The following is a 19,606-nucleotide window of genomic DNA, read 5'->3' on the forward strand; positions in this document are numbered from 1 at the left end:
AAAGCAGCTGCACTTGGTCCCTTATTGAGCACAAGTTCATCCCTTGTGCTTTTTTTGAGATTTCTCTAAAATACTGCATTCTGTAGGCCACTTTGGGAACGACTGTGTTTGGGAGCCTGCCGTGGGCTATGCTTTTCTCCAGTCAGCATGGCACAGGGGGCTTGCAGCTGGATGTGCTCAGATCTGCACGTGGATTGTACGGGTAGCTGTAGTGTCCCTCTATGCAGTTGCTCCTTACTGTAAGCACCCCGCCCTCATTGCGAGGTCATCTCTCCTCGTGCAAGTTAAGCAAGGTGGTTTTTGTCCTGACAATGTTGTTATCTTGTGGAGAGACAACCTCTCTCAGACGCATTTCACTGAACGCTGCAAGGTGTCTGCTGTTGCTTATTCCATGCGACTGTTTATGTGTATATATCAGGAAAACAAAGACCAGCAGTGGAAGAGAGCCATGGACTATTTGAGTGCTATCTCAGAGCTGAACTACATGACCCAGATTGTTATCATGCTCTACGAGGACAACAACAAGGTGAGGGATGTAGCCGTAGGATGAAATCCTTCCTGCCGTGATGCACGGCGCAGTCCCCGAGAGATGAGTTCAGCTGGGAAGTTTGTAACCTGAGCTGTCTCCGCCTGTGAATAAAGATGGACAGATCGTTAACACAACTGCTAGTTTTTATTTTTAGGTGGGAGGCAGTGATGCAGTTAATGCTTGTTACATGTAAGCGGAATGCCACCCTGAGCAGTAATGCCAAACTTAAGTAATCAATACTGTCTATTTTAAAGCATTTCTTAAAGCAAAGTAATTTGCTGCTTCTTAATCTTAATTACAAATGAACAGTAGGAAAAAATAAATAAAAAACAAATTCTATTTGGCAGTTTTCTCCAAATATTTCTAGAAAATATCCTGGAATTCCACATTCGCAAACTTTTTTTAATTTTAAAAATATACTGATATAGTTAGGGAAGTATATACTGATATCTTCAGGAAGTAAGGAGAATCATTTAAAAACCAGCCAGAATGTGGAAGCTGATGGTGATGACCGTAGGTGGGTTTGGCACCAAACTGCACGTACTGAATCCAGGTCCTGTGCTCAGGTCCTGCGGTGCGGGAGGCCGTAGCGGGCGAGGGGAGCAGTCCCTGTCCTCCGTACACCGTAGGGTTAGGATCTTGTATTCACAGAGCTGATGTGGGGTTTTAATGGTAGCAGTGAAATATTTCCTAGTCCCGTTTGTCAAAAAAAAACCCAAAACTCTGAGTGGAGCTCTTAGGAGTGGTGTAAATCTGTTAGTAAGTAGAGATGGTGAAACTTTTGGGTTTACATCATTAGTGCCAGATACTGCAAAAGCTCTGGCTTCCCCTAAGAAAAAAAAATTAATAGTAGAGAGAGTTACTTAAATCTTGGAACAACCAGACTAAAGGTCCAGGAGGGAACCAGTCTCTCCCTGTCCCAGTGCATGCTGGTTTTGCAACAGGAGTGGATCAGAAGGGGCTATGTTTTAGGTTTTTGTGTGTGTGTGTGTGTGTATATATATATATACACACACACATATATATATATATATACACACACATATAGCCCAATTCTGTTTCCGTCCTCTGGTGGCTGTTGTCACAAAATAACAACAATTTGAATGCCTCAGCTGTGTGCTAATAAGGGCTGTCCTTTTGGATGAGACAAACCCAGAGCCGTTATGTTCATGGTTTCTTGTTGCTTCCGCTTTCCTTCCAAAAGGATGCGCTTGGGATGCGTGCTGCACTGGCATGGCAGGGTGGCCCCAGTCCAGACCATGGCCTATGCTGACGTGGGACTGATTTTTATTTATTTGCTTATTCCCTGTGCCTCACGTTCACAGGACCCATCTTCAGAAGAGCGTTTCCATGTGGAGCTGCATTTCAGCCCTGGCGTGAAAGGCTGCGAGGAAGACAGAAACGTGCCCACGGGGTTTGGCTTTCGGCCTGCCTCCGCGGAGGTGAGCACGCTGCCTGGGCGCAGGCTGCCCTGCTGCGGATGTGGCGAGCGCGTTGGCAGCCTTGCTGCTCTGCCAGGCTCTGCTGCCGTCCCATCTCCAGCAGCAAATTTTTCTCTGACTTTTCTCTTGTGCCTGTGGGCGGTTAGCGGGTGGTGTTCCCTGCCTGACTCCGAGGGTTTGTCAGGGCAGTCTTTGGGAATGCTGGTATCCTTCTGAGCTCGGCAGAGCTGGGAGGTCCAAGGCTGGAGTCAGTGCCTGGGCAGTGCTTGCAAAGGCCTCGTGCCTGTAAGTGTCAATGTTTCCCTGCTGCAGAATGAGGACAAGAAAGCAGACCAGGGCAGCCTGGAGGACCTCTCCAAAGAGAAGGGCATCGATGAGCCAGATCGTGCACAGCAAAGGTCTCCGCAGCCTTCCGAGCCGGTCAGCATTCAGCGAAGATCACCGCTGATCAGGAACCGGAAGACAGGGTCCATGGAGGTAACGATGCGATGGCGCCCTTGGTTGTTCAAATGAAGGTCTTTTGCTTGGTTTTGGTTTCCTGGCATTCCTTTTAACGTGCCAGAGTTTGAGTTGATTCTAGGAAAGGATCTGCAGAAGTTGAAGAGGGATTTTTTGGAAGGCAGACCTCCCAAACTCTTCCTTATTGAGGAAGAACAGGGGAACCGCAGGTCAGAGGAATTGATGAGGAAGAGCAAGTAAGGAAATGCCTGAGAAACACAGGAATTATTTGGATTACGTGCTCTGTAGAGGCATTAACGTAGCCAGCGATGAGATTGCGTGCAACCTCTTCACCTAGCCACGGTGACATCTTTGCCTTCCCTTTAGACTCCAGCCTCTGCCTCTCACAGTTCAGCTCCACATTTCTTGTTCCAGTCTCCCATCTAAGATCTCATGCAAATCGGGGGTCCCTGCTGACTGGTGGTTTTATTGCAGAGTGTTTAAACTGTCCCGGGGTTTAGAACTGTCCCGTTCACTGATCTGCTAAAGTAACAAAGATTGATTTTACTGTTCTTACTTCTCTCCTTCGGGGCCGTATGCGTCATAAGGCTAGCTTCACAGTCCGCCGGTGGCTGGCACCTTCAAAGTGCTCTAGAAATGGCCCCTCCTTTTGGAGGGGTTTCACAGGCATTTTTACTCTCTGTTTTCTGCACCAGTGAAAGCAGAGAGTTAGGGCTTGAGGTATTTGTTAGCTGGCTTCCATCTCTATGTCGCTCATGATGTAATCTTTGCATGCAGTACTCAGGGGCTCTTTGTAACAGGCACATCCTGAGTTAAAGGGGATATACTTCCCTGCTGCTAAAGAGGAACTCTATGTCCCAGTGATCCCAGCAAGAGTCTTGGGAGACAGGGAGCTCACTACACGAGTCCCTTCATGCTTTTGAAACCTCCACTGTTCCACAACTCAACACAAACTTGAAATTAAAATTGAGTGTGCACTGTCACAATCTTGGCATATATGACAACCTTTATGCTTCTTGAGAACTGTGATTTTAAGGAAGAGACGTACTTTTCCTTACCTTCAATTGATGCATAAAGGCTTTTGAGACCAGTGGGTGACTTAGAGCACGACACTGATTATACTATCTGTCTTTGCAGGTGCTATCTGAATCTTCTTCCAAATCAGGAGGTTATCGCCTCTTCAGCACTTATTCCAGGCAGTCTTCTGAGATGAAGCAAAGTGGCTTAGGTACTGTACTTGACCTGTAACCGGCCTGCTCACCTGTACCTCTGTATTTCTGTGGGCATCTGTCTGTCTCTCCACATATACATCCGGCTTAAGTTCCTTGTATGTCTCTCTGTGTGTATTATGTCTTCTTTTAGTGATACTGTTTAGACCACTGTAGAGACTATCTTATTGTATTTCCTTTTGTGTATGATCTTCTCCTTCAGCTTCTAGCAACAGAAGATGCACTTTTCATCCTTTATAGTATGGGAGCAACAGAGCAAGCTGCATATTTGCAGGTTGGCCTTCTGGTTCCATGTTGTTATCATTTGTTATACCATTTCTGAACTTAGTAGGAAGAGTTGATTTTACGTGAGAACTAGCATGCTTTCTGTTCCGCAAAACAGTAGTTTACATGCAAAGCTGCTCTTCACATAAGACTATTACGTTTCTACCCTTGCTTCCTAAAGATCTCTTGTATGGAACAGATCTGTCGTCTGCAGTGGCGTTTGACAGCTCTCTGATTGAGCTGGAATCCCTGATTAGCCATTCTTTGCATGGTAGCCAGCGGAAGAGAATATTTTGGGGCACTTGGTGTTCTCTGCCTGTCCTTGAGAGTACCATTCCCTGTCATCCTAACCTAAACTATGTCTTAGTAGCTGAAATTCTTCCTGAAATATTTTTGCTAAAGCAAGATCTATTTGGAAACTGAAAAGCTGTCTTTTCTGTCATGAGGTTCAAAGATAGCTGTGAAACCTAGATCTTGCCGATGACTAATAAGCACCAGGAGGTGGAAATGCCCAAGTTATGCCCACTTGCTTTTTCTTTAAAATCATTTTTGCATGATGGCACGGCCATAGACTTGCAGCAGTTCTGACTCATCAGTTCTTTACTCTGTTACGTGGACATCCTGCAGCCGAGAGATTTCTGAAAGGCCTGATCATTTCTTTGTCACTTTTGAATGAGCTGCTGCTTTGGAAGATAATTCTAATCAAGTAAAGGGAATTTTTTCTTCAGAGTGGTTAGGAAGTATCCCTGGAGTCTGCCAGCTATGCTCCCAGCCAGTTGGAAAAATCTAAGAAGGAATGGCTGATGCGTATTATTTTCATAAAGGCACAATAGCCTTGGCCATAGTGGATTTTGAATGTGCTGTTTCATGTGGTGCATCTACTTTGGCCTTTCACAGACCGCCTGCAGGATTAAGTAAGCTGTAATAGACTGCCTTGCTTAGGCTTGAAGAAACCCATGGTTACTCAGTGAATCCATGTGAATCAAGACGAGAATTTCTGAGACGGCACATAGTCGAGGAAGTGCATCTGCTCGGAGAATTACTGAGTACGTCAAACGCTACATGCAAACTGTCTTCACTGTTTGGATGTCTGAGTACCAGAAGGCATGTGCTCTGGAAAGCAGATATTACAGCCTATTTACTACAGCCTTTTCCAGGTTTCTGAGGAATGTCTGTTTTGGCAATAGAGAAGACTACTACTCTGCTGGACCCTTGTACAGTACTACTTTTCCTTGACAACAAAACTTGAAATGTGCTCCTGGCAGGTTTAATTTCAGGTTCTTGCCTGACTTGCCTTGCTGGGAAGCCTTTGCTGGTCACTCTCCCAACTGTGAAGCTCTGCAGAGACAAAACTTTGAGTAGGAATGGATAGACCTGATCTGTGACAGTAAACCTCTAGCTGGAAACTCAGCCCAGCCATCGTTCTTCTCTATAGAGCCTTGCAGCTGCAGGCACAGAAGGGGAGCAGGAGAGACCTGTGGTGCGACGCTAGCTTGCACAGTCCCTGGTTATTAGGGTGTCTGTGTTTCTGTGAATGTCTCTTAACCTGAGAAATGTTAAGAAGAAGGATGCCTCTTTACCTGTAAAAGTCAAGCTCTTCAAGGAATCTTCATGATTCCTTTCCTGCTTGTTTTGTAGCAATCTAATTTCTTCCCACTTTAGGATCTGAAACATGCTCTCTCTGGGAGAAATAAGATAGAACTCACGGGAGCTTGAACTTTGGCTTTAATACTTGTCTCAGCAGCTGTGCTATGAGGGGGTTCATTCAGATACTACCTGGTGTTTCTGAGCTTTTCTGAAATCGAGCCTGTCTCCTGTTGCCTGACGTTGTCAGTGGCTGGCTGTCGTTATCTCTGGGAGAATGGATTCTCTGGGAGAACGTCTGTTCAGGTATAACCTCGTATGTTTAGGCATGCAAGAATGGGGAGCAGGACAGAACTCCAGTAATAACCCTGCTGCCATACCTGCCAGAATTGTGTCTTTACTGTCGTTTAAAAAATGCCTTGAAATGTCTGTTTGGAAAAGGGGCGCGCTGCAGCTTGCTTTGTCTATGCGCAGCGGTGCTTTGGAGTATGCCACGTTTTTCTGGGCAGGAGCAAGTGCATTATTGTGGCTTGTCTGCAATAGTGTGCATGCTTCTAGCTTGAGAAGCCTAGGGAAGTTTCAGTGCCTTTCTTTGCTTGCAAGAACACTTCAAAACGGGCTAAAATCGCTCCTTGCTGTTTGAGCAGTAGAGGTGGTGTATTGCCGGTGGGCATGAAGCTTTGTGCCGAGACTCACATTCCTGTAGGGAAATAAGGGATGTCCATTTTTTAAACATCTGAAACATTGAATGTACATCTGAAAATTAAATACACAAAAGAGATCCAGCACATACGTAATTTCTAGCAAATGTTGCTACATCTTAAATCCAAATGGCTCGTGTACCATTATGTTCTTTAGACTCTGTGTGTGTGTGTGTGTGTGTGTTAACTTTGGCTACAGTGGTCTCCTAGAGTTCACTGTAGACAACTGCTGTCATCCGTAGTCATCTTTGTAATTCTCTTCTGGCTTGAGGGTGCTGACAAAATGCCTCTGCCTGCTGTAGGATAGCAGAAGCACTGGGTTATCCTTAGTTTAATGATTAGTGGCACGAGGTTGCTCAAGACAGAAAGTCATAAAAATCTTCTGTTCCATTTTTAATCTGCCAGTAAATGAGTCTGTTGGGTTGTTTGTTTGTTTGTTTGTTTGTCTTTAAGCCATGGAAGGTGCATCATCCTGGCTGCTGCTTGACAAAAGTTTGTTTGCATTCTGACAGATTCCAGTTCAGCTGAGTCAGCACTGAGCTTCAATGTAAGGCATTAGGAGGAAATTTTCTAAGACTTGTGTATCAGTCACCTTGCAGGCAAGAGTTCTTTGTCTGTCTGCCCAAGGACACGTATGTGCGAGTCTGTCCTGTGGAAAGCGACCAGCAGTGTCGCAGTGGTGGAGCAGCTTAAGTTCAGTGCGTATGAGAACTCTTTCGGTCATCCCCCGCTGTTCCCAGGAGCAGATATTGTCAGCTTAGAGCTTACGTGTGAATAACAGGATCTGTGTGTTTTCTCCAAAGAAGCTCTGGCTAAAAAGGAGCTTTACAGAGAAAGAGCTGGGGTCTTGAAGAGCAAGGAGTGGACGTGAGGCAGCAGTGTGCCCTTACACCGAGGAGGGCCAACGGCATGCTTTGCTGGGTTGGCAGGAGCACAGCCATCAGGCTGAGGGATTTGGTTCTTCCCCTCTATTCACCTCCTGTGAGACGGCGTCTGAAGTACTGCTGTCGTGTCCTGGGCTCCCTAGTGCAAGAGGGTGTGGATGGAGTGGGGGTAAGCCCATTGAGGGGCAGTGGAGGGGATGGGGGCTGAAGCACACGACCTGTGAGGAGAAGCTGAGAGAGCGGGGCTTGTTCAGATCAGAAGCTGTGGGGAGTGGAGACCTCAATGCTGCTCAGCCACCTAAATGGGAGGTTACAGAGCAGATGGAGACAGACTGCCCTCCAAGGCGCGTGGCGATGGAATGAGAACCAACAGATGCAAGTTGCAGCATGGGAAATTCCAGTTAGCTGGGAGGAACAAATTTTTCGCCATGAGCATGCCAGATATTGGAACAGGGGCCCAGAGAGGTTGTGAAATCTCCTTTCTTGGAGGTATTAAAAACTTGACTGGATAAACCCTAGCAAGCTGATCCAAGTTGGCCCTGCTGGGGCATTGGGAAAGAAGCCTCCGGAGGTTCCTTCCAACCTAAATCGTGCTATGATGCTGTATTTTAGAATCAAGAGCTGCTTGCAATATAGGCAGGATCTTTTTAACAGTAGTAACAGTTACACTGTTCTAGTTAAATACTAATAGGCAGCATGTCAGGTTTTTTGCCTTGGCAGACAAGGTGGAATAAGATCAACCTGCTTGCTTCTGGAAGCCTTTTGTATGTGGGAGTAATGTTGGCTTTAGCAGCTGGTATTCTCAGTACAGAATGCAGCATCAAAACAGTTTAGCAGAGAATTTATAGCCAATTGCTGGCTTTGTCTGGCCCATAATAAGGTTTTGTCTCACTCACAATTGCTTTCCTCAGTCGAAAGAATCCTGTTTCAAACGCCCAGTGTTCCCTAAATATCACATAAAAGTCAAGTCGCTCTGCAGAACACTGTGCCTTGGAGAAGCGAACACCAGCAGTTGCCAAAGCCACTGGTATTAGGTTGCCCTCCTAGGCCTGAGACCATCTTGCATGCCATATTCCTTGCCATAGGGTGAGCAAAGTTCCATGCTGTGTGCGCATCTGGTGCTTTGCAAGGGCAGTGCATGAAGCAATTGGACCTGCTCTGGAGTAGCAAGACATGACCAAGTGGATGTGACATGTCATGTGGGCAGCAGCTTGTGAAAGAAAGCTCTCTGGTCACGTTGCTTTCCGTACTACTTTACAGAGCGATTAATGCACATTTGCTGATCAACAGATCACGCAGTCCTTTCTTCTTCTTGGTGTCCTACAGAAAAAGGAACTTTCCAAAGAGAAAGGGCAGAAGAGCAGAGCAATGAAGCCCTGTGGTATGAACATCAGTGATTTGGCATCCTGGCTTTTCTGACATGAGTATGTAGATTTGCTGACTAGGGGGTGTCAGGGTGTTTCTCCTAGGTCAGGGCAAGAAAGCCAAATGGAAATAAACCCCTGGACGGAGTTAAGAACTTTCCTGGTGCTGAGTTTTGGGCTACCTGTTGTGCATTTGGCACTACTGAATTTAGAATGGGGAATACTGCCTCCCTGTGCTCCCTGGCATCATTTTTTTTTCCTGAGATTGCCTGCGAAGTGGCCAGTTCATTCCTCATTCTTTGACTAACCCTGCTTTTCTGTAGTTGCATGCAGTGGAGATATAATACTAACACCTTCCATGCCTTTCCAGGGTCACAATGCACCGGCCTGTTTAGCACCACTGTGCTGGGAGGCTCCTCCAGTGCCCCCAACCTCCAGGACTACGCACGCAGCCATGGCAAAAAGTTTGCCAGCAGCCTGACATACAAAGACGGTATGTGTGTTCCCCATGCAGCAGGTGGTTAATGTGTGGACTTTGGTGTCTCAGGATGCTACTGAGGCAAAGACTTAGACTGCTAAGAAGAATGACAGTTGAATGTGAACGTTCGCCGCATCTACAGTAATGCATTTTATCATATCCCAAGAAATTGTGATCCTTGCTAGGACAAGACAGGAGCTGACGTTGTGCGAGGAGCTTTATGCTGATGTGTGGTATTGCTGGGGTCTGATTTTGGTCTGACATTTTAATACTCCTTGCTGTTGAGGAGGAGGATTTATTGGTCTAGATATTAAATAGGTTTGTCCTGGTATGGAAATCCAGCGCATCCCATCATCTTGCTTACCTTGGTGGTCTTGATGATGCTAAATGAAGCTTTTGTGGAGACAGTAATCCTCACCCTATGGAAGATGGAGGCCTCCCAAAGGCAGAACGAGATGCTTGGGGGTGGGTACGATGGGTATTAGAGTAGGGCTGGGCACACGGACGAGTCCGAGGTAGCTGTCAGAAAGCAAGTGTAATGTGCCTGAAATGCTTGTGGTAAGTGGGATGCTTGGATTAAATACTGCAAAAGGACTGGAAAGTCTAGTTATTGTGCAGTTCTGCAGAAATTGCCTTGAAGTTCAGCAAGACAATCTGATAAAATACATTCGGGTCATTAGTGTAGATGTTGCCCAGTGCACGTGGGTGAAGGTGTGTTGCCAGCCGCAGACTGATCCGCAGTTAGTACTAGTGCGTTACGCACTGAGAAGCAGAGAGCGTGGTGCTGCTGTCAAGGAAATTGGAGCACAGGGAGAGACTGAGGTATCCCGGAGGAGCTGGAGGGGTGTAACGCACCAGCGCAAGTGTCCGTTGTGCTCCCGGTAAGAAAGGCACTCAGACTCTGTAAGTACTGATTAACATACCACTTGTTGGAGCGCTGTTGAGCAGCATTGAACAAACCACTCCATGGATAGGATCTGCACAGCATGCTGTGCCCTAGCTGGACATCCACCTAATGTCGCACAACTCGGGCTTCCCAGCATCTGTGAGATTATCTATCCTCTCGTTTTCCTTTTTCTCTTAGTTCTAACAAATGGTGTTTTAATCAAGACTTTACAGAGCCTGAGTGCTTTGCTTATCGGGATCATAATGAATACTGGCACTGGTGGATTACAAGGTGGGGAGATGATTAAGGCAGTAACTTGGGGCCTTTGGGGAAAACAGGAGGCTGGTTCGTTTGGATTTTTGTCCAGTTTTGAGACAAGGAAAAAGGCCTAGCAAACCAGGGTGGAAAGATGCTATCCAATTCTCAGACCTATTGGAACTTCAAGAATTGTATTGAGACCGTTATGCATACTGGCTTTCTGTGCTGCTTTTCACTGTGTAAGAGAAAACGGTGTTGCTTCTCCCCTCTTCAGGGAGCTCCCTAGCACACAGCAGGCCGTGAGTGATAGAGGGTGAACTGGGAGGGTGTGATACCCCGCTGTACCAGTCTGAGCGGCTCAAGGCAGCAAGCGCTGGCTACTCGTAGGTCCCAGAATAAGCTCATGGTGTTTGGCACGAGACGGGGGTGTGACTACCAGGAGAGCCGCTGAAATGGCCAGCAAGGGCTCTGGCTGCTTTTCTTCCATAACTCTGCAAGCAGCGTGAATCCAAGGCAGCACTAATTCTCGGGGGAAAGCATCAAAGACTGCTCACTCCGCACCCAGCTGGGAACAGAACAGATTCTGCTCAGTCCTGGTGCTGTGCTGCCTTTCTCTGGAGGCTATGTAGCAGGAGTGTGCCTGCGACTGGCTACTCACATTCCAGGTCCAGAGCAGGGTCCTGCTGCATTAGCCTAAATTCAGTGACAAGGTCTCTGCATGCTGGGACGCAGTTGTACCCTCGAGTACTTAAAAGGCAGACTTACTTAATTAGTGTGTGACTAACAGCCCAGAATTGTTCATCTTGGTGTTACACTTCTTTTTTCGTGTTTCTTAGTGTGCTATGGCACCCTGTGCTACCAGCGCCTTGCTGCAATAAGAGCAATTGTGAGGAAGAAGCGGGGGGCTTGGAAAAACAAGTAGGAGGCAGAAGGGCGTTTAGCTGCTCAGGAAGGTAGTCTGGAATGTGAAATAAGCCCTTGATCTGCATGTTCCTGCATAAATGAGCACCAATGATATGCTGAACAATGGCATTTAAACCAACCATCACTAGAGCTGAATACAGTAAGTGACACAGCAGCTACAGCAGACTCTTGGAGTACATTTGTGTCAAGGCCTTTTTCACAGTCATCAGGCTGATACTGTTTAAAAACCTTCAGATTCTGGAGCACATCTTTGCATGAACTCTTTGATATTTTTTCATGGCTGTGATGCTTCAAGGTGTGGTGCATGGCTTATAGCACTTCATCAAACACTTGCTCAAGTGAAGTTAAAATGGCCCTTATCTCTGAAGTCTTTTTCGCTTGGGGCTGGAAGAGGGCTAAGGAGCGCTTCAGTGGAAAGTTGTGTCCCAACCTCAGGCTGAGGGAAGGTCTGCTGGTGGTTGTGATTTGAAGTTGGCTTGTCTGAAGCCAGGGATCCAGCAAGCTATGTTGCATTACCATTTAAATCGATGTGCTGTAAAGGCAAGGGGGAGATGTGGGGTGGAATGGAGATGGTTACCAGCTGGCTGACTGCAGCTCCAGGACTTGGACACTTCTAAGGGATTGCATGCGTAGGGAAGATTGTCATGCTCTATTTGTTGAGTTAGAGAAAGAAAACCAATTTTTAGGGCTGTTGTGCTGGTGAAGGAAATTGCAGCAAGTTTGAGAGTTGGTTTAAATGTATTATTTGGCCAAGCCAGTGGATGTAGCTAGAGAAGCACAATGCGGGTGTGGAGCTTAAATTCATACATGTATCTCCTAACCTCGGTGTAGAGGGATAGGCATACAGACCCTATTGGCTAGGTAGAATGGACACATGAAACGTGAAAGAGAAATAAAAACATGTTCTAATATTTCCTAGAAGTTCCTAAATAGCAGCAAAAGGTATGATTGGCTGGGGTCTCACATCAAATCCTACATACAGATGGTCTGATCTAGGCCATTTTTCCCATGATAGCTGAGGAATTTCCAGAGTGGGAATAAACTGATGTTTTCAGCCTTTTTTTTTTTGGTGCATATGGAGACTAATCCATGTCTTTTAAAGCTCATCTGTTTGCACCCCATTAGATGCACAGCATCTGTCCTTGCACTGTCTTTCCGATGTGTGATTTCTATGGGAGAGCTTGGCCTGGCCTGGGACGTGGCCAGGAGAAGCCCGAGGACCACTCTGACAGGTGTATCCCAAAACCTCTTCTGTACTGAAATGCTTTGAGCAACAGAACCGTAGAGGCATGTCTTCATGGGTCTTCTGTTTGTTCCCTAATTAGTTAGTTGGTTTAGCTTTAAACTCATAAATAGCCCCGTTTAGCTTGCATTAAGAGGATGTTTTGAGCTGCACTTACCTGTGCCAGGGCCCTTCAGTTCCTCTGCAGAACAGCTGTCGTGTTCCTCGGGCAGAGGTGAATCCTGAGAACTATCCTGCTGCGGTGCTGCTGCTTGCTTGGCCGTGTGCTCCTGCGGCTGCGAGCATGGCCTAACTGCGTCTTGCGCTGGACTGAGCCTGGGTTGCTCTCAGGATGGCTGAAGTGTGGTGGGAAGGTATGAGATGCTGTCTGTGGCTGAGAGCGCGGCCGAGGTCTCTGTAGTGCCGGGGGAGGCCCTGGCAGGGCAGTGGAAGGGAGCTGGGGAGCCAGCGGAGCGCGAGGCAGCCCAGAGGTTCGGTCAGACCTGCAGGCAGAGACCGCCCGGGGTGCCGCAGCAGTGCCAACGGGAGCACGTCTTACGGGGTGAGGAAGAAGGTGAATCTGGCAGGGTAGCTGCAAGCATATGAAGGTTGGGGGATCCTTAGAAGCAGGCTGTTAACTGAGATGATCTGTTTTTATTTCCTCAGAGCTCTTGTCTATGCCAGCCGTAAAACGATTTTCTGTGTCGTTTGCAAAGCATCCGACTAATGGTACGTTTGCTTCCTTGATTTGACGTTCCCTCACACTTCTAACCCCATGCTCACATTCAGTTGTCTCTGCACATATTCTCCTCTCAGCCTTCTTGTGGTTTTTTTGTGTCTGTGTATCTGGTGTCCAAACATGCTTCACCTTCCCCCATTGTCTCGTTGTGACTAACCTGTTCATTCATCCTCTGTTACTGCTTAGTGGTTCCTCTGCTGTCCCCCGAGGTATTTGTGTCCCAGGTGAAAGAGCAAGAGCGGTGGCTCTGTGAATGGACTCCTAAAGCAGCCTTTAATTCCACTGCTGACATTAAGGCCTTCTTTCACGCTCCCTTTTCGGGTGGTGGGTGTCGAGGGGAGAATACTGTTGGATTTGGGGGGGCGGATATCCACTCCGTATTCTGTAAGAGCATCAACAGCTTAGGTCCTCAGTTTCTACAATGCAGATTTGCAGGACCAAAACAAGGATAGCCTGAGGGTACCCATGTGTCACCTGGAAGACCACAGTCTACGGTGGGAGAGAAGGAGGTGCTAACAGCATTCCCTCTGCGCGTGATATTCCTCAGCACAGTCGTCTTAGGAGTACTGGTAACCTCATGGCTTCCTATTTGCAAACTTGTCTGTTAGGGTGGTCCCTTGGTTCCTCCAAGCATGGCGGTGTTGGTGGGAGCAGGCTCACCTTTCCTGCAGACGTTATCCTGGGAATGGTGTCTCTCCAGAACTTTCACTCATCTGCTGTTGGCGGACAGTGTTAGCTCGGGCCTGCTGCCTTCCTGAGGTAGGAAGGGATCGGCACCATGCCACCCAGGGTGATGCAACCTGCTCTGCTCCTGTCGTGCTAGGAGCTATGAAGAGGCTTGGTAAAGGAGGATGTCTGACAGTGCTTCTGTTGACCCACTATCTCTGCTTCATATTGCTACTAACCTAACACCTGAACTGTGAGTCTTTGAGGCTAAAGACCATTAGCTCTGTGGTAGCAGATGCCTTGAACTAGTGTTTATTATCTGAGCCTTGCACAGAAGCTTCTGAAAAGGTTCGTTTCACAGCACCGCTCCTACCTCATGGCTCCTGCTGTTGAGACAAGTTAGAACCAAAGCAGATCACTGGCAGATGTCAGGTTAAATATTTCTGTCTTACGTGATCAAGGCTGCTTCTGCAATCTTGTTGCTTAGTAAATATGAAGAAATTGTGCTCTGCATGATCTGGAAGATGGAAGAAGTTCAGAAGACTGTTATGAAGACCAAAGTTTTAGGAAAGATGAAAGGGGAAGGGGCAGCTAAATGTGGCTTTATTGTTTCAGATATCTGAAGGGAACCTATTTTCTGTGTTTGCTTGGTTTTGTTTTTCCCAGAGTGGCCAGCTGCTCGATTTGTTTGTATGTCTGGATACCATCTGAGCTCACGTGGTGTATGTCAGCAGGATGTGTCGTTCTATCTTGCCAGCAAAACTTGTACCAATCACCAGTCTTTCCTAAGCCACACTGTAAAGCAACTGCCCCTGCCCCAAATACAATGAAGTGAAACTGGGCATCAGGTTTTTCCCAAGAACCCAGTGAATATTTCCAATGGCAAAGTGCTCCTTAATCAAGAAAACAGAGAGGGGTTCAGCAGGTGTGAGCTTGAAGTTAGGCATATTTGGTCTAGGCTTGGCACTGTTTTTAGCAGGAAGGATGTTTAGCCACATGAACCACTTGCCTGAGGATGCAAAAGCTATTCACAGCTCTGAATCTGGATTTTGTTTCTGAAGAGCTGCCTCTATGTGGTGAAATGGGATGGGTGAACCAGAGTAGTGGCCAAGCACAGCGTCAGGCCAGATGCTTTATGCCCTGGTCTCGTGAGTCTTGGGAGCGTGACATGAGTCCTGAGGCTGTATACGTGGAGGAGAAGACATGCCTGCGTGCTAGTGTCTTGTCTGCCACGCAAGGATGTCACAGAAGATTGCACAGGGCTGTTCCGAGAGTCTAGAGGGGGAGGTCAGCACTTCTGTGCCCCCTCTGTTCTTCCACGCCCCAAGCGTTCTGCTCTCAGCCAAACCCCGCTGTCCCCCGGCATCCCTTTCACAGCCCCCGGTCGTTGGATGCCGGGTCGTTCGCTCTCTTCGTGTGCTGAGGTGGCTGGCTGCGTTTGGATGCAGGACTCGAATGCTCTCTTGGCAGTCTGGGTTTCTTGTCTCAGCTGGGGGAGGGCGAGTGTGGGCCTGACCTTCTTATCTGTATTGGACTTGGAATGTGTCCTAAAATTTATTCGTTTGTCAGACTTCCACTTACAAAGATGCAACCTCGCTGCTCAGGGACTGCCCCTGCGCTGGAGCTGTGTTTGGCAAAGGCTGGGCCGGGTGGGAGGCTGGCCGGCTGCAGCATGGCTGCGGGTACGTAGCTCTGAGGGTGTTCCTGCCTGCTGCTGTGGGAGGGACTGGGCTTCAGCGGTGTGGCGTGGGCCTTTCCCACCCGGCGGCCCTGGTGCTGGCAGCTCCATCCCCACGTCTCCACAATTTCTCTGTCCCCAGCTGCTCCTGCCCCTCTCCTCTCACTCTTTATGGCCCCCTTTCCTCCAGATGCGTTTGAGCACCACCACGTTGCCCAGTTGCTGCGCCGTTTTTCCTCTGACTGTGCCACGAGCCGGAACATCTCCCTGGATGCCGCTCTAGCCCATCACCTCCAGCAGTGCTCCTACCACCTGCGCCTCTTCAGGAGCTGGCTGATCTCAGGGCAGGATGACTTGGAGTGTCTTTACGGTACTGCACGCTGCAGCTGCCTTGGTCCCATGCTCTTGTAGCTGAGCAGGGACCACTGTCTGCTTGAGAATGCAAAGTATGCTTTGCTTCTAAAAAGGAAAGCGTTTCCCTCACCGCATCCCTTAAATCTCTGGGCTGCTGCTGCAGCAAGCTGTGTGGGCTGTTGCACCCGGCAGTTTTGGAGCCTTAGGCAGTAGCCTTTCCACATGGAGCCGGTGCTCTTCGTGTGGCTGTAACTGTGCTCTTTCCATCTTTGGCACTTGTTCGTTGCCTCCTTCCTTTAGCCAGGGGTAAGCCCTTAAGCTTCCTTCAGTTAGATGCTGAGCTCCTACCGGTGGGATGCCCTGCTGACATGATACCCCTGTGCGGGTGTCAGTGGGGTGCTGCGAGGCGTCCCGTTATTAACAGAGGAACCAAAGTGAGTAGTAAGAAGAAAGAAGACTAAGGAGGCACTGCAGCTGGTCACGTGCAGAGTGAACTTGCTGTGGGAATTTTGGGGAAGCGAGTGCTTGTGGGATTGTGTTGTTTCTAGAGAGACCAAGCTAAGATAGGGTAGAAACCGAGCTTCTGTGTGGCCGCATTGCATGGCATCTGTTCTGCCTGTTAGGACCTTTGCAGCGTGTCATGTCTCCGGTGGGAAGAGGCAGGCAATTTCGATACTGAATCTAGATTTTGTAAATCAACGCTTGCTGCTCTTTCTCTGGTATTTGTCAGCCTCTGGCGCAGACGGGAAGTCTGATGCATTGAGGTCTCAGTGCTTCTAAGCCAAGGAGAAAGATTCCTCTCTGAGAGGGGCAGCTAGCTAGGGCTGGCACCATAAAACCTGCTTGGTGCATGTGGCTTGCTGAGCTGTGTGGTGTGATGCATGGACCTTCTTTTTCATTCAGACCCATAGGTGGAAGGGACAGAGACAGTATAGCTGTTCATGTAGTGAAGCAACGGGATCAGAGCCTGGAAAAGGGAATTTTTCTTACCCAGTCTGTTTTTTCTTGATATGGCCCTTTCTGTCAAGTAGGCAATTGGGAGATGGCAGCTACTTTTCATGTATAATTAGGACAATCCTTTGTCTCCTAGCAACAAATACTAAAGAGGAGCAAAATTGCTTCAAGGGAAGAGATGCTGGAACACAGCAGAGTGCTCCAAAGCCAAAGCTGAGGTTCCCCTGCTGCCGACCTCGGCCATCTCCTGTGAGCTCCGGTAGGGAGAGGAAATGAACTCGGTGCCTGGGGCAGCGATATGCCAAATATTGCAGCATGGTGCTGGGTTGTGCAGCCTGCCCTGATGAAGCCAAACGTACGAGTTACGTACCGCAGCGTAGCAGCCTTCCTGTGTGGAAATCAGATCTCTGCAATCAGTGAGTTCTTTCTTGCTGTTTTCTCAGTCTGTTGTCAAGCCCACAGTTAATTAGCGTGTTTGGGATTCCTGCTGGGGTTCTTTTCAGAGCAGACGTTTCTCCGGTCTCTGTAGCTGACAGCCCAACTTCCCCTCCTTGTGAAAACTACATACTCCTATCCTCTCTCTTGGCTTTTAACCGTACTTCTATCCAGACAAAGAAAACATGAATTAAAAGATAGAATTGGGGAGTTAAAAGTATGCAGTTGGAATCCATAGTTGGGAAGATCAACGGTGGAGCCCTGAAGCGATCTGTCTGGGAACCTGTGCTTGTCTGTGTGGTTGTGGCTGGGAAAAAGAAGAGTGTGAAGTAAGTTCATGTTGGTAATGAATTACAGTGGTGCTGAAGCCAAAGGTCAGCTGTGGAGAAACAGAGAATGACCCTGCGGTCATGAGCGAGCAGTAAAACAGCAGCTGATGTTCAGTGTAAATAAATTTAAATGACAAGGGGAAACAGCCCCAAATCCATATATAAAATGGTGGGCTCTGATCTGACCATCACCGCTTGGGACAATGTGGAAAAGGTAGAAATTTTCAGTCTGAGAAAGCTGTGTGTGAGAGAGGAGAGGGGTGGTGGGGATCTGCGGTTCAGTGTCTGTTCCAGTGCAGGAGCTAGGAGGTTTCTAATGGAGGGAGTAAGGCAGCTTCAGACAGAAGTGATTTTTTCCACGCAGAGTGAAACTCCTCACCGCGGTACATGGGGGTGTTAGGAGCTTAACTGAGGTCAAGGGGAGACTGGAGAATGTGGAAGAGACGCATCAGGTTCAGAGCAGTTCTGAGCCGCAGGTCACTGGAGTCTGGGCGACCGCTTGGGGGAAGAGTCACTACGTGCTGCCTGGTCTCCTGCCCCTTCAGTTGTAGCTGCTTCTGGCACTGTGGGCAGAGAGGTGCCGAACTGGGATAGACCTTCAGGCTGACTGTACAGGCTTAAATTTAGAAAGGCTGGTTAGCAAAAATCCTCGTTCATGTACATATCGTGTATGCATATATAAAAACATACAAACATGCTCTCCCAACAAAATAAGGCTGGACTGACTAAGCGTGTTGGAGGGGAACTTGCTGAGTGCGCTTTCTCCCATGCCCTTCAGAATCTGTGCTGAGACTGGGCAAGTGCTGCTTTATCCAGAAGAGCTGGCATACGGACCTTTGGTGTACGGACCTCCTGGGGATGTGCCAGGTGCCGTTGGTCTGCCTGTTGCTTTCAGGATCTCCAGTAGAAAGGAACAGGCACCCTCTCCACTCCAACATAGAGTTCACAACTGGAGAGCTGGGTAGTAACTCAGCAACTTCTGCTAATCACATTGTGTGTAGTAATGTTTAGAACTCTCAGACAAAAATATAATAACAAAAAGGATTGCTTTGGACCAGAAAGACTTCTCACCTGCGTCTTCCTTGGCCTCTGTCTTTGTCTGTTGGCTGACAGCAGTTCGGCTGCTCTCTACTTGCCAGCCTGCTGCAGCAGCAAGTACGTTCTCTCTTTTAATGAGCCCACTCTGCTAGTAGAGAAGCTCGCTGTGTTTGGGACCTCAGCTCAGTCTTAGTAAAGCTGAGGAATGTGCCATTTGGACTACTTGAAGGCTGCTCCTTGTCATGCCCACTAGCCAGGAAGTCTGCTGGCTCCCAGGCATTCTGCTGAATTACCAGGATAATTCTGAAGGATATCCTTGAAGGATATCTGAAGGATAAACACACCAACACTGATTCCATTCCGGGGGGTGCGTGTGATCCATATAAACTCAACTTTCCCAACTCGTATTACACAGTAAGCTTTCTTCTTGTCTCTCTGGGACATACATAGAATTTAGGAAACTTTGTGTTACCTTGATTCAAATTAGATGCTTCCTCTTAATGAAATGGTATTGATTTCCTCTTGAGGGTTTAGACTGGGACATCTCCTGCAGTAATCAAGAAGATGCAAATGAATTCAAGGTCTTGTTTTCTCCCTTGTTCTTCCCTTTCCCCGGTATAAAAATCTGCTTATTTTAGTTCTGCTGCTAACACCTTTGGTTGAATTTTCTTTCAGACCTCAGGGTGACTGAGGGAGATACAGCTAAATGGATGAAAGTACCCGTTACCTCTGCAGTGAAAGAGCGGTAGGGTAACACAGCATATAAGCTTCACTCAGAGATCTGTCATGTTTTGCTTGGCGTTCAAGCCAGGTAATCATAAAGTAGGTGCTGGCTATTTCAGAATTCATCATTGTGTAGTCCAGGTGAAAAGGTGGTGCTTCTTGACTCTTTCTTTGAGGTCATCTGCTAAGAGGCAGCTGTTCACAAGAGTTGTATCTGTGCGTTCCTGCTGCCTGCTGGAGTCTCCTAGAAATCTGGGATTCTCTGGTTTAGATGGAAGACGTGAGACATGTGCAGGTCTCCATTTGCTTTATATGGCATAGTGTGCTAGGTGATCTCTGCAAAAGGGTCCTTATACCCAAACCACCTTCTTAATACTCTTATGAAGTGTTGTGTGTCGGTACTAGGCAGCTCTGAAACAGTCTTACTCTAAGGGGAGAGTCACTCCCTCCTTGAACATCTGGAAGA

At 47.8% G+C, this 19,606-nt stretch overlaps 1 protein-coding gene across 8 annotated transcripts in view; it reads left to right on the plus strand.

The window, feature by feature from the left end:
- The window catches only part of PPIP5K1 (diphosphoinositol pentakisphosphate kinase 1), a 51,510-nt gene that overhangs the window by 25,094 nt on the left and 6,810 nt on the right, over positions 1–19,606 (plus strand). For 4 of the 8 annotated variants that reach the window (XM_087744867.1, XM_087744869.1, XM_087744868.1 and 1 more), the window contains exons 23-29: positions 419–526; positions 1,855–1,971; positions 2,284–2,448; positions 3,568–3,658; positions 8,827–8,949; positions 12,891–12,953; positions 15,498–15,677. In XM_087744867.1, coding sequence (XP_087600993.1) covers positions 419–526; positions 1,855–1,971; positions 2,284–2,448; positions 3,568–3,658; positions 8,827–8,949; positions 12,891–12,953; positions 15,498–15,677 — 847 coding nt within the window. The remainder of the gene's footprint in view (positions 1–418; positions 527–1,854; positions 1,972–2,283; positions 2,449–3,567; positions 3,659–8,826; positions 8,950–12,890; positions 12,954–15,497; positions 15,678–19,606) is intronic. The other 4 variants (XM_087744870.1, XM_087744874.1, XM_087744871.1 and 1 more) reach the window with 3 other exon arrangements.

Source organism: Nipponia nippon, unplaced genomic scaffold (assembly GCF_047370975.1).
Source record: "Nipponia nippon isolate SJK-2023a ecotype South Korea unplaced genomic scaffold, ASM4737097v1 scaffold_9, whole genome shotgun sequence".
In the NCBI taxonomy this organism is placed as follows: Eukaryota; Metazoa; Chordata; class Aves; order Pelecaniformes; family Threskiornithidae; genus Nipponia; species Nipponia nippon.